This window comes from Triticum aestivum, chromosome 4B (genome assembly GCF_018294505.1).
Source record: "Triticum aestivum cultivar Chinese Spring chromosome 4B, IWGSC CS RefSeq v2.1, whole genome shotgun sequence".
In the NCBI taxonomy this organism is placed as follows: Eukaryota; Viridiplantae; Streptophyta; class Magnoliopsida; order Poales; family Poaceae; genus Triticum; species Triticum aestivum.
In genome coordinates this window covers 601,804,662-601,818,896 of record NC_057804.1, presented here as the reverse complement: position 1 = coordinate 601,818,896, position 14,235 = coordinate 601,804,662, and the positions used below count along the sequence as shown (strand labels likewise).

Below are 14,235 nucleotides of genomic sequence, written 5' to 3'. Positions count from 1 at the left end.
CCTCCCCCTGCAGCCGCGCCCCTTTCCCTCTCACCGGATGGCAATTCCCCCCGCCGGTGACCTCATCCTTGTCTCGCCGGACGCGCAGCGGATCACCAGCTCGAGTGCTCCGTCCCGGACATGGAGGAGCTGGATCCTGGGAGCTGAGCTCTGCGACGCGCCTGACCAGCTCGAGCGCTCCAGCCCGGGACCGGGAGGAGGTGGATCCTGGGTGGCGCAGCTGTCTCGATTAGCTCGAGCGCGGCAACCCGTACCCGTACATGGAGGCGGTGGATCCCGGGTGGCGCAGCCGCTGCCTTGAGCGTGCTGCAGGTCAGCCGGAGGCGGCAGACCTGGATGCTGGAAGCTCCTCCGGCTCGCGATGGAGTGCTCCGGCCGTTCGTTTGTCCGTTCGGAAGGATATTCAGCTCTACCTCCACGGCAGACAAGACACATCCACACAGGTATACTCTCTTGTTGCTTTGTTGCTCTCGTGAGCTCTGATTTATTGCTTGTTTATAAAGGTAATCTGATTCTATCCCACGGGAGACAAGCACCGACTATGCTTATGTGCATAGAGATAATCTGATTACTATCACATTCAATCCATGGTGAATAACAAGTTAAAAGTAGTGTCAACTATGCATATGATTAAATTGACTTCAATGCATAGGGATAATTGAACGATTTCTGTTTCAATCCATGGCCAATAACAAGAAAATTAGTGTCAACTATGACATTGATTAAATCGACTTCAGTACACGAGACAGAAGTTTGTACACAACAAATTGAGTATCTTATGGAGCGAATGTGAGAAATCTTGTCTGGTGTGAGCAGTCCTTTTTCATTCGATCTGCCGTAAGCACGTAGGGTGATGACGGGGTAGGAAAGGTGGACCAAGATGGCAGAAGGACGGCGGTCACGCCATAGCTACAAATCGTTCATAGCAAATTTATTAACTTGGCTCCGGTTCATGGAAGAAGACTTGATTCTTCTCTGTCATCATAGTAGAGGTAGAGGTTCCAATGCTCTGTTGCTGCAGAGCTGAGTTGTGCAGTTGGAATTCAGTGCATATGTGATTTTCTGGATGGCCCTATGTGCAGAAATGTAGCAAAGTTCAGTGGTGCAGAAGTTTCAAAGTGATAAAAAAACTTGACAATGTCGAATGCTTATACCATTAGTGTATTGTATTGTTGGTATCCTGCCAGCATTCTTGGGTTCTGTGGCATCGAGATTGTATTTCCAAGTGACGATTGAATTGAAGGATTTAGCAATGGGTTGTACTGCAAGTGCGGTGCAACCATTTGATTTGTCATAAACTCCAAATGACCCTATAAAAATGATAGATAAATGTCAGTGAAAGTAAATTTTCTATGTGAAACAAGCAAGATCATTTTATAGTCTCGATATGCTTTCAGGTTGTACTCGTAAAGAATCACTGGCCTTCTTTTTCTGCGTTGTTTTTGCTATCTCAAAGCCACCAGTTGGTTGCAGTGACATTGAGACTGTATTACCAAGTGATGGCTGCACTGAAGCATTTAGGAATGGGTTGTACTGTAGTTGCGGCACACCCATTTGATGTGCCATAGTTTCGAAATGACCCTATAAAAAGTGATTGATGAATGTTAGCAAAATTTATTTCTATGTGAAACAAGTGTGACAGTTTTATACCGTTGATGTGCTTGTAAGTTGTGCCTGTAGAGAATTATTTGTCTTCTTTTTCTTTTTTGTTTTTCCTTTGACCAAGCCACAAGTGGGTTGTGGTGACATCAACATTGTGTTACCAAGTGATTGCTGCATTGAAGCATTTAGGAATGGGTTGTACTGCAATTGCGGTGCACCCATTTGTTTTTCCATAAACTCCAAATGTCCCTATAAAAAGCGGAAGATAAATGTTAGTAAAATTAGTTTTCCCATGTGAAACAAGATGGATCAGTTTATACCGTTGATGTGCTTTGAGGTTGTAGTTGTGAAGAATCATCAGTCTTCCATGTATTAGCAAGTGTTGGATGCATTGAAGCATTTAGGAATGGGTTGTACTGTAATTGTGGTGCACCCATTTGATTTGTCAGAAGCTCCAAACGACCCTATAATAAGTGATAGATAAATGTGAGTAAAATTAAATTTTCTATGTGAAACAAGTGGGACAGTTTCAGACCATTGATGTGCCTTGATGTTGCACTTGTAAAGGATCATTTTTCTTCTTTTTCTTCTTTGTTATTGCTTTCTCCAATCCACCAATGGGTCTTGCTGATCCTCGTGCAGTCTTCTCCTTCTCCTTCATACCTCTCGGCTTGGCAAGCCCCTCGTTGTGTTTTGAAACTCTACTAGAGTCAATAAGTGGACCTGCAACTATAAAGTTAAATGCAAGTCTTATACAAAACTGTATGCAATTAGTAGTACAATATATACCTTGTGAAACAGACGAGTTGCCCAAATCTGGATCAGGAGGGTCAGGATCAGTTCTTATTTTCAAGTGTTTCTCCACAGCTTGTGCTAGCTGCTCTGCGCATTTAGCAACCATATCATATGTTTCGTCGGATTCAGAGGCACGAGCAGCTATTTTCACAAACATTCTGCACAACTCCTTGTAGTAGTTTGACATTTTTGCTTTTCGATCCTCATGCAGATTGCGATTGCTTGTTATCTCTAGAACTTTGGCATCTATTGTCCACCTTTTCAATATATATTGTTCAGGGATATGCTTGATATTATTGATATCAAGTACCTTTAAGCAATGACGGCACAAAATTCCAGCGAATTCAAACTTCTTACAACTACAATTCACCTTTGTTCATTTGGAGCAAATCTAACAACATGCTCACGTTTTGTGTCATGAAATTTTACCATATAAACCTTCTGCTCTGTATCACTGTCATCACAAAGGAATGTGTCATAGTTCAGGGTCAGAAGCACTTCCTCCTGAAATATCTTGAATATTGCTGGAGTATATGTAGTTACAGCTTGCCTTAATATATAGCTTGACTCTGCCTTCATCTTGGGAGTAGTTTGTGATGCCTTGAAGTCACACTTCACTTCTTCAAATCTTTTATCTGCAACAAGCCGTTCAAAATGCTCGAAAAAAGTAAGCATGTCATACTTAATACTGATGTAACGCTTCAGTTCATTGTTCATGCTTTCACTTCTTTAGGTAGTGCTCATGTGGGCAGAAAATGTATTTCTACCATACACTAGTGCCCATTGTTCCCTTTTCTCGAACAACCTTTGAAGCCATGTATTCTCACGTAGTCCATGCTTATCAAGCATATCATTCCATGCACTTATAAATTCTTCTTCTTCCTCTATGTCATAGATACAATGCTGGAAATCACTATTGAACTTCTTATATTCTGGAACAACTCCACCAAGGTGCTTGCAAGCGTTTTGATTCATGTGCCACACACAAAGTCTATGGTGAGAGTGAGGTAGGACTTCACTGATTGCCTTGGCCATTGCTGCATCTTCATCAGTTAGAATTGTCTGTGGATGTTTCCCTGACATAACTTTTAGAAAAGTTATAAAAAGCCAACCAAAACTTTCAGCAGTTTCATCATAGAGAAGTGCAGCACCAAACACAATAGTTTTCTTGTGATTATTCACCCCAACAATCAAACCAAATGGACGCCCATCATTTAGTTTCCTATATGTGGTGTCAAAGCTTATGACATCACCGAAAGTTGCAAAGTCTGAGACCATTTTGGAGTCAGCCCAAAAAATATTAGTTATCAAATCGTCCTCATCTACTTGAATTGAATAAAAAAACTTGATATCTTCTGCTACCTTCTTCTCCATGTATTCTAACACTCCCCCTGTATCACCTTTAGCTGCTTGTAATGTTCTTTTCGAGTACAACCGATTTTTCATGTCTTGCGGGATAAAACCAAGGTTTTCCTGTCCACATGCTTCTTTGGCCATAAGATCAATAGTTGCTTTATTTGAAATGCCTACAGACTTTGCGACCTCTGCAGCCGCTATCTGTGCATCGGTAACTTTTCTGTGAGATCTCAAGTATTGGGCCATGGTTCCAGTAGCAAGAATGTGGTTATGTGTCTCCTCAAATTCATACACCTGATAAAATCCATTCCTAAGACTTATTTTCATATGTGCATTACATCCACATCGTGATTCAGGCCTACTATAACTGAATGTATCTTCTCTCTTATCTTCAGCTCGAGTTCCTAGTAGTTGAAAATATTGTCTTAGTGCATCTAAAAATTATTATACTCCAAACAAATTACAAGTGGTCAATACCTTGACGAGAACAGAAAAATGTCCTCTGTTGTATTGTATCAGAGTTCTTTACTTTATGCTTACTGCCTCTCCGGACGCTAAAACCCATAACTTCAGCATACTTGTTATAAAAGGAAAGGAATAAGCCTCCTCATCAGATAAAAAATTCATTCCAATCTTTGGTACTCTTTCATTAATATGATCTTTCGCATTGGTAGCTGCGGTTTCTTGCACATCCTGTATCAATTAATATACATTTTTAGTTAATACACAGATGTATAACAACCATGTTTATTTGCATTGCAAGATGGAGACTAGAAAGATGAAAGGAGGATATGAAGAATACAAGTGAGAATCTCACTTTTGGTGTTTCTGATCCATTATCATCATGGTTCCCATGTCCACTCCCTGGAGAAGCCATCAGGGAGGACAAGAAGATCCTTCTTCAATCTCTAGGTCGCTCCAGACTTGAGACGTTGCATCTGCTTGACGCCACTGATTGATGAATGATAAGAGTCTGCTAGTTGTTTCAGCAGTCTCTGTTAATCTTTGTATTTTCTGATTGATTCCAATGCAACAGCGTGAGATTTGGAGACAAGGATGCAGTCCTCTGTATCCCTGATTATTGGCGGGATTAAGAGATTTGATTTGACGGGATTAAGAGATCTGATTGGGTGGGATTATTTCCCTCCATTTTTGTATTCAGCTTTGGTGATTTGCAAGTATTACGGGTCCAAGGGAAAGAGGTGAGGAATACGACGGGGCAGCGTTGTACTAGTCGATGGGTATTTCCGGGTTTTTTTTCTGCGGCTAAAAAGGTCCACGGGAGGGGGAGGCATGGATGGGTGACGCGTGTCAGCGGCGCACGGATGGGCACACGACGGGGGCGCAGGCAAGCCCCGTCCCACAAATTAAGCCTACTAGCTTATTCTATGAAAACGTTTCCTTAAAAAGGAAAATCAGCCAAAGTTCTCACTAGTATCATATCGAAACGACAGGTGATTAGCACCTGATTAATCTCTAGCATTTGATAATCAATCCAGATGACTATCAAAGCATGTACCTGTAGAGCCCACATCACACTGATGGTACTATCAACGACGAACACACGGTTCTTTTTTTCGCGAATACGCAAAGCTTGCATATCATTGCATTGATAGAAAAAGTAGAATGAGTACAAAAGGGGTACAACACAAACACGAACGCAGGAAGGCGTGTACATGGTGCCCAGAGCGGAGAGACAGGGGATGAGACGAAACATCACAGCTAAATCAACCGGACCCTAGCCAAGAATGGTAATGCCAAACCAACAAGAATTCCACCGTCGTCCGAGCCGAAACCGGGGACACCTCGAGCGAGCAAGATAGTGCCTTCAGGAAGGAGGATGACGCCGGACACCGCCACTATCCGGTCCGGGGGACCCGGACCTAGGGTTTCCCCTGAGCTCGAAGAGGGGCTAAGCTGAAGGCATTGGCAGCGCCTCCAAGAAGGACACGACACCCGCGGGCGCCGTCGCTGCCAGCACCGGCAAGCCGAGCAGGGATCTCTCTCTGGCCTATAGCTGAGCAATCCCATAGCCGCCAAATCCGAAAACGTAGATGGGGAGGCCAACGCTAGTCGGAACCACCATGTCAGGAAGGGGTTGGCGGGCTGCACCTGCCGTCGGAGGGTGGCACCTCCTCCGAATCCACGAGCGTAGGATCAGGCAAAAGGGGGAAGCTTTGAGGCGTACTTAGTAGGGCGGGCGACGAGGCGAACCACGCGGGGGTACCGAGGCGACGGCGTCCAGCAACGCCAGCAAGCGAGGACTGGAGGACGCAGATCCAAGCGGCTGTGGCCTTAGCCGTCGGGACATCGGCAAGCAAGGTGAGCTGGAAGGGACGCAGCTACCTAGCCGCCAAGGCCGGAGCTGCCCGGTAGCGGACGTCGGCAGCGAGGAACACTGGAGGGACGCGGGCCTGAGGCTGCTGGGCGGAACAGCACCGACAAGGACCACCGCGAGAAGCCCAGTGCCAGCCAGAACCGCAGATGCATCGCCACCTCCACACGAGAACCGCCACCTCGGCTCGGGAGGGGAGGAAGGCCGCCGGAGTTGAGGTGGGCCGCCTGCATGGGAGGCAGACCGCGAACGCACCCGTAACCGGCCGCAGGCCTAACACCCAACCACCGTCGGCTGAAACAAGGCCATGGGAGGGATCAGGAGCTGCAGGGGGGTGGCGCCCATGGCAATGGCCAGGAGCGCCGGGTCGCCGCCGGCCGGCAGGTTCGTGCAGCAGCTGGGGGAAGGGCGCCCGAGAATCGCCGGGGAGGATCCCGGGGTCACGGGCCGAGGAGGTGGAGGCGCGAGAGGTGCGTGGGTCCACGGCGGTCCAGGACGACGTGGGTGGCACGGCCAGCCGGAGACGCGCAGGGGCCAGGCCGCAGGGGACTAGATCCGCCGCCGCCGGACAGGCAAGGGAAGGGGGCGGCACCGCCGCGGCAGGGGGCGATGCGTGGGGGGGGGTCGTGGGGCGTGGGGGTGCACGGATCCGCCCCGCCGCCACCTTCATAGGGTCCGGCACGGCTTCGCCGGCCAGCCCTCCGGCGACAGGGATACGGGAGAGGGCGGCGGGGAAGGTTGCTAGCGACGGCGGCTAGGGTTCCCCCCATGTCGCCAGAGGAGGGCGAGGGGGCGCGGCGGGGTGACCAACACACGGTTCTAGCTGGCTCAATATTGGTCTCACATGGATGTAGCATAACGCTCGATGTCGGCTAACCTTCCGGTACCGTGGCTATGTGCGCCCATATACACTAGATCGGCAGCGCGCCTTGGCGCGAGGGTGCCGGTACTAACGATGTGGTCAAGCAAGTATAATCATGGTTTAGCATACGTATTCAAATAGGACAACAAAATAAAAGAAAGAAGAAACATTCACTTCTAATAAAAGACATCGAGTAACGTGACCACGAAAGGTAACCACTTCCATTAAGTTCAATACTAAGAGCGCGAACATGAGAGAGCAATGTCCTAATCTGAAACAAAGTTTGCAGCACATCCATATATAAGCAAGGCAGCTACCCAACATAGGCTAAAGTTATACCAAAAACAACTTCACTGCAAAGGTAACATCTAAAAAAGGTGGTTAGTAAACCATCAAGATTCATCACACGATATTGGCAAATTTCATACCAAAGCATACTTGTTGTAACAAATATACAAATATACTCAAAACAACTTCTCGGAGTATTAGTGCATTTCATAAAACAATGCTATGAAGGGGGACATCCACGATACAACATACATGTTGGTCCTCAACTTTCATTTCTACTCCCTCCGTTCTATTTTGGAACGGAGGGAGTATCTAAGTATATTGGAATTCCAAAGAGCGGTCTTTAGGGCGTCGTGCCCTGTCCAGCACCATGGTCCAGTGCTCAGATCCAAACCATAGAGCAGGTTACAGTGATCATGGTCCAGGTGGTGTCGAGTAGAAAAAACCACAATATATTACACGTGAAAGAACATGCCATTCTTGTACATAAGTGAACCCCTAACAAAGCAATGTCCTAGATCATCTTCACACACCTATGAGATTCCAGGTTGTAGCCTTAAAGATAAGTGTAGACAAACCCTGTCAATAGTAATACATGGGATGCAAGAGTAGAGAACATTGACTGTACACAAAGCCACACCATTCTGTCATAGAAGTAGGGAGACAGAGCACTAAAACAAAGAAGAGTACAGTTTCCTTTCACCAACGGATGAACTTTGCAATTGACACTCAAAAGGGGATGAAAGCAATGGGAAATTTTCTTCTAAGACTGCCGCAAATCATTATGAATCATGGGCATGTGTCCTGCACACACACATGATGCATTTTTTATTATTACCATGCACTACTGCCTACTCCTCTATATATCATTAAGAACAGGTCACTAATTCCTTTGTATGGTTGACACTAAGATAAAGTCACATGTTCAAATTCCATTAACCTAATAAGGCAGTAATTCAAACAGTCTGTCGAAGCCTTTCCAAAGAAGGCCCCTAAAAGATAATCAGCCAAACTATATGTATTGAACATAAGAACTTATTCCAGAGATATGTTAACAACACATTATGAAAGATTACACCTCCACAAAGCAAATCAGGGACGACAAATCCACGAATGTCCATCCCCACTTCCTACAATTACGCAAAATAAAATCTAAGGTAAGAACATCACTGAACTCTAATTGAAAACTGAATTTTGCCGGTGTATATGAACAGGCACAAAGGTCAAACAGTAAGTCCGAGGAAGCCCGAGATGATGGTACCATATACATATTGTATACGAATATACCTTCATCGCCGGTGTATATTGGATCGCCGCTCCGTGCCCCTTTCATGATGTTATTATATATCGGATGCTTAGTTGTTAGTGCAGCTGTAGCATGAGCGAAAGCTCGTTGGTATTCTTATACTCATACGACATTATATTTTTAACTGAACTAAGCATCCAACAGTGTGCGAACAACTAACCATGGAGTCAATCAAAGTTACAGAACTAAAACTACACATGTACCCCAAAATCCAACTATCCATGTGAAATTGAAGAGAAGTAACCAACTGTTTTTTGTTGTCTTATATTTCTCATGACAGAGCCTGGGTGATTTTGTAACCAGTACAGTAACTGTAACCCACGTGCATATCAATGAGTATGATATGTGTCATGCACTATTTTGACAAACATGACAGAAAAAAATCCTTTACATCTACTGTTAACTTGATTCAGTTTCAAATGTAATGCTGGTTCATACAACCAGAGAAGCCTTGCTTATTAGCCAATTTAAGCCTTGCTTATTAGCCAATTTGAGAATCAGCCTCCTATAAGGCTATAAGTACCAATGAGGTAGGAAAAGAACAATATCTACCTTTTTTATAAAACCAGAGAAGCAGTGGACCAGCGACTGGAGATGAAGAGCCCTCATGGTAGTTTACAAAACCAATGAGGCAGACTTTTCCACAATTATACAAGTTCGGATTAAGTCAAAGCCCTCCAGAATGGTAATGCACCAACTGCAGCACCATCAGTGTTAAGCATTTTAGTAAAATGATAAAAATAATCACATCAAAATAAATGCCGGAAGCTTATATACCGGAGGCTCGGAAGGATAATTAGAGGTAAAATGTGCATCAAAGAAGAAGAGGCCATCATGGTAGGGTGTTCCCTTAGGGCCAATAATCGCAGCCCTAAGAAGATCCATTCTATCTTCAGCAATACAGGCAAAGATAGAAGCTACAAAAAAGAGTAGTTTTCACAATTTATACTTCTGATTTGAGAAAATATACTGAGAAGGTACAATAAAGAAGCCATATTTTGCTCAACTTCATAATATCAATCTGTTTGCTAGTGCTAAGTCAAATGAGAATTAGCTAAATCTCAGTAGACCAAACTTAGCTGCCGATTAGCCATAGGATTTAATTCTTTATCCAGATCTAAATTTCATTTATGTATCATTTTGGTGTTATTTCCCCCACCGTTGGATGAAAGATCCTAGGGCCCCCAGTGTTTACTGAGCAGTAGAAATCAAATATGCTATTTAAGCCTCACTATTTACTCAGTACAAGATACGCAAAACCGATACCAGACAAATCTAAGTATAAGTCTAGATCTAATAGATTTCAGAACTCACTCCAAAATCTTAAGATTTTACAGAGATAATAAGCGAAGAGCATAAAGTAGAATGCCTCCTTCCAGAGCAAGCTTTCAACTGACAGTCGCCACAAGCAAGCAAAAACAATCTTTGTTGTTCGACTGCATCTGAACTTCAGAAGCCAAATAATATAGAAAATAAACAATTCAAGGACTAAAATGAGGGTACTCTTCGATTCCTATTGTGGAGCGAGCGGTAGATTTCTTAGTCTGGTAATCTGATTTGGTAGTGCTTATACATCAAAATTTTGTTTATCAACAGAAAAACTATGTGATGCATTATTTACACACAAAGATATTTTTGTATAGGGTCGGAAATACATTTCAGCATCCAAAGCAATAAGAGAGAAATAATCTCAGTATAATTAGTACAGAGCAACAATATCTGAACTTCTTGTCAGTCAAAAGTAATAATATATGGAGATCATCTATCTTGCATGTGGCGCAACATTAAATTTAGCAGATCTCACAAACCAGACATGAATGTACTGAGTATAAAGGACATACCAGAACCATATATGAAGTAGAAAGGAAGACGCTTGAGTGACAAATGGATTCGAGCTAGGCACATTTCAACTTTCTGTAGTTAAGCTGGAAAAACACCATAGTTGTTCACCATTTATCATCAATGGAAAGCAACCATATGCAATGCAGGAATCATAATCATATTTGTTCGTATCCATAGACAAATACAAAGCAGGAAAATATCAAAGGAAAGCAACCGTATGAAATGCATATCACAAGACACGTCATTCCGGTCAAGTGGCTTCCAGGGGACCTCCATTGTGCAAAATGATAAGAATCGAGCTTGACATTTGAGAGAGAGGGAGAGAAGGAGAAACAGACCTGTAGATCATCAGCAGTATGATGTCCTTGACGGCGCCATATGGTACATGGTGGTGGCGGCTTGTACTCTTCCTAGTCAGTACCTCACCAGGTAAGGCAAGTCATCATGACCTTGTCCGGCTCCAGCGGCGACCTGCAAGCCAAGAAAATGGAAAGAGCAGAGGTCACACACACAGAGGCTTTGTAACAGTTATTGATTAGAGTTATTTCTAATTAGGTGGCTTTGTGATGGTTATTGATTAGAGTTATTTCTAATTAGGAGGCTTTGTAACGATTATTGATTAGAGTTATTTCTAATTAGGAAAAACACTGAACCAGTCTAGATTTTTTTTCAAAACTGTACTTTTAAGAGGAAAAGGAAGATCACTCAACATAGTAAATACTACCTGGTGCTTCTGTCGAAGGAAGGAGGCACGCATGGCAAGCAGAAGCTCCATGGCCTGCTCCAATGGCAAGCAGCACGCGGTGTCAGCCCCGTTCAGAGCACAGGTCGAGCAGTAGTAGCAGCGACAATTTGATGGCCACCTTGATGCACTTCTCGGAGAGGACATGGTCACAACTCATTGGTCCATCTTGTTCAGGGACACGGGGAGGTGAAGGTCAGCCCCTTTGGAGCAGCATTGGCAGTCCATCGACCACTGGCGCGTGATGTTCTGCTGTGAAGGTGGCGATTCCATTTCTGTTCACCAAATACATGGAAAGATATTTATGCACTGCAGCGCTTCAATAATGCATAGCAAATATATATCCAACCTCTACATTTTTCGTTACATAATGCGTGTAAAACCATTAAAAAGAATAGCATGCAAGTAAAAGAGGGACAAATCAAGAGAAAGAATAATGCATGTATTGAGAATCATACATAATTACCACTGCAAAAACACAAAAAAATGGTATACTAACTACTACTTATTGGAAGCAAAACATAGTAGAGAGCAGAAATACATACAACAGAAATCTGATAAGAATAATAAACCGGAAAACCTGACATCCGATCCTAACAGTACATTCAAGATCCTAAAACAAGGATTACTGTCAGATTGTGCAGAAGTTTTAAAGTTTCTAGACGTATCGTATACACAAAGAGCATAACATGTGTTTGTATGAAATATGAACATCCAAGAGAAAGTAAGAATTTTGAAAACATTAGGAACTTGTTCCAGCATGAAACAGCCGATGTATTATTATATTTTCTAGGTAACCAATGCGGAGCACGATATAAACCGGATAAAACAATACTCATAGTTCCCTTGGGCAGGATGGGAATTAATAGCTTGGCCTGGACTGTAACCTGGTGGATTGACAGCCCCTTGGGCAGGCTGCAGCTTTCTTAATACAGTAACTGAGCATATGTGCAACCATGAACAGAACTGACAGCCTCTTGTCCAACTTATCAAAACAGGCAATATACAATTTCCTTTGACCCAAACAAAGAAGGAGATGATCTGTAGAACCTACTGATTGAGTAGTTAACATCAGTGTTTAATAGTAAGTGGATAAAGGGTGGCAGTAAAGTATGTTTTTTTCTTGCGGAAAACAATACACTGAAATCCTAAATTTGAGTCGCTCATTTGAATCTTGAATTTTTGTCCCTCTACCTTCAGCAGTATGTCAAAATTATAAATTTGTGAATTTATCGCATATGCGTTGTAGAAAACTATCTAATGAAAAATGGACATACCCACAAAGGGAAAATGGAGGAAGAAACAATAGTCAAGAGAAGTACAATATGTGCATCTTCTGCTTGAAATTTCTCAGTCAGCACGACATCTTCTGATTTAAATCTAGCAGGTTCAGAACTACACTTTTTTTGTGACAGAATGCATACTCCTAAAAATACCATTATGCGCAAAATTTACATCCTAACATAGAGGGGGCACACGTTTATGGTTGTTTGTAAGTCTTGTGGAGAGTAATCATGCCAAGCTCAGACCTCATCTTCGTGTGCGCAAGACTGATGACTGCATATATGAGATTCTTGACATTGTAGGATTCCATGTAGTGATCAATAATCTAGAATATGATCTGCCAAGACTCTAAATGAACTCCATACTGTCATATCTCTCGTATTGTATTGTAGAAGTATAAAGTAGATAAAGACACATTATCACTTCAAGACTAATCAGTTGCCATATATGAGACTGCATCAAGTGCAATTATAATAGTTCACGCTGCACAAGGCAATCACTTTGGAAGCAGATCAGAAGATTCAGCATAATTAAACTGAACATTCTACACTATGCACACATAATACAAGCAATTTTGTACTGACAGTAAGTTCCAATGATGAGAGCATCGCATAATATGGATATAGGGAGGGTTAGTTTATACCTTGGTGGATCCACGAGAGGAAGTGAGGACATCATCAATGTCGGCGAACTGCAGCACCTTCTGGGGGACGCGGGCGGCCACGATTTCAGACCCCCAGGGGGCGGGCACCTGAGCTGCCGGCCAAATCCTTCCTCCGCCTGAAATTCCTCCACTTTGCTGCTGATTCCACGCTGCAAGAAGAACAACCAGAAGTAGGGAGGAAAGAAACCCGGTCAGAACCCAATCCTGCGCAGTAAGAACAAGAAATCCATGGCGTGAAGCAAAGGAAACAGAGGGGAATGGAGCTAACCACGGGAACAGCGGAACGGATCCAACCACGGGAACATCCCCACGGCACCTAATTCTAATCAACAGAAAGGCAGCCACCAGCTAATTCTAACCAAAGCAAAGAGGATGGACTCGATTTGGGGGTTCTTCCACCGATCCATCTATCTATCTACAGATTGCCTCTCCTCCCCTGGATTTGATTCGGTTGGGTTCCTCTTCTCCCCGAGCGAAGGGGAGAGGATAAGGGGGAAGAAGGGGAGGCACACACCGTACTGACGATGGGACGGTATGGGGCTGGTCGTTCTTGTTCCCCCAGTAGCCCCTCCTAACGGGCATGATGGAGAGCTTGGCGAGGATGATGCCGCCGCGGATGGCCGTGGCCGCCTCCTTGGCGCACTTGACGCCGAGGCCGACGTGGCCGTTGAGTGGCGGGGGCGGACGGAGACGGCGTGGAAGGGCAGCCCCGGCGGACGCGCCCCCGCGGCGAGGTGGTGGGTTGGTGCGGGAACGCGCGTGGCAGCCGTGGACGGGGAGGATGGCCAGCGGGGAGCGGCGGCTAGGGTTGGGGAATGGCACGAGGGGAGGAGGAGGAGGTCAGGTAGCAGCGGAGAAGGAGGCACTGGTGGCGGCGCCCGTCGTCGTCGCTGGGGAGCACGGCGGCGAGCGCCCCGAGTGCCAGCGCGGCCTGGTCGGCGGGGATCTACAGCGCCTCCGCGAACATGGCGGTGGGAGAGGAAGGGGAGGAGATGCGGGAGCGCCGCGACGACTGCACGAGAGCGAGGGAGGGAGGGAGGCGACTGCGGGAGGAGAGGAAGCGAGCGAGGGAGGAGGCGGCGGGGCGGCACGGCAGGGAGGCCGGAGGAAGGAGGAGAGGGCGGCGCGGTCGCGGGGCGAATCCACTGGCCACGGGAGA

At 45.0% G+C, this 14,235-nt stretch overlaps 1 protein-coding gene across 1 annotated transcript; it reads right to left on the bottom strand.

Annotated features, from left to right (window-relative positions):
* Positions 1-2,794: 2,794 nt before the first annotated feature.
* On the bottom strand, positions 2,795-14,043 carry LOC123090267 (protein FAR1-RELATED SEQUENCE 5). Its single transcript, XM_044511653.1, has 5 exons — positions 14,027-14,043; positions 13,653-13,878; positions 13,056-13,280; positions 4,332-4,446; positions 2,795-4,157 (listed from the first exon to the last, which is right to left on the bottom strand). The coding sequence occupies exons 1-5, from the start codon at positions 14,041-14,043 to the stop codon at positions 3,127-3,129; spliced, it is 1,614 nt and encodes a 537-aa protein (XP_044367588.1). The 3' UTR covers positions 2,795-3,126.
* Between the last annotated feature and the right edge of the window lie 192 nt (positions 14,044-14,235).

Bases quoted from the DNA above. Each gene is read 5' to 3' on its own strand.
- LOC123090267 (XM_044511653.1), bottom strand. The intron at 13,281-13,652 runs GTTAGGAGGGGC...CTTACTGCGCAG, and splicing joins CCAAGCTCTCCATCATGCCC to GATTGGGTTCTGACCGGGTT. The intron at 4,158-4,331 runs GTATGCTGAAGT...TTCAACTACTAG, and splicing joins TTCCTTTCCTTTTATAACAA to GAACTCGAGCTGAAGATAAG.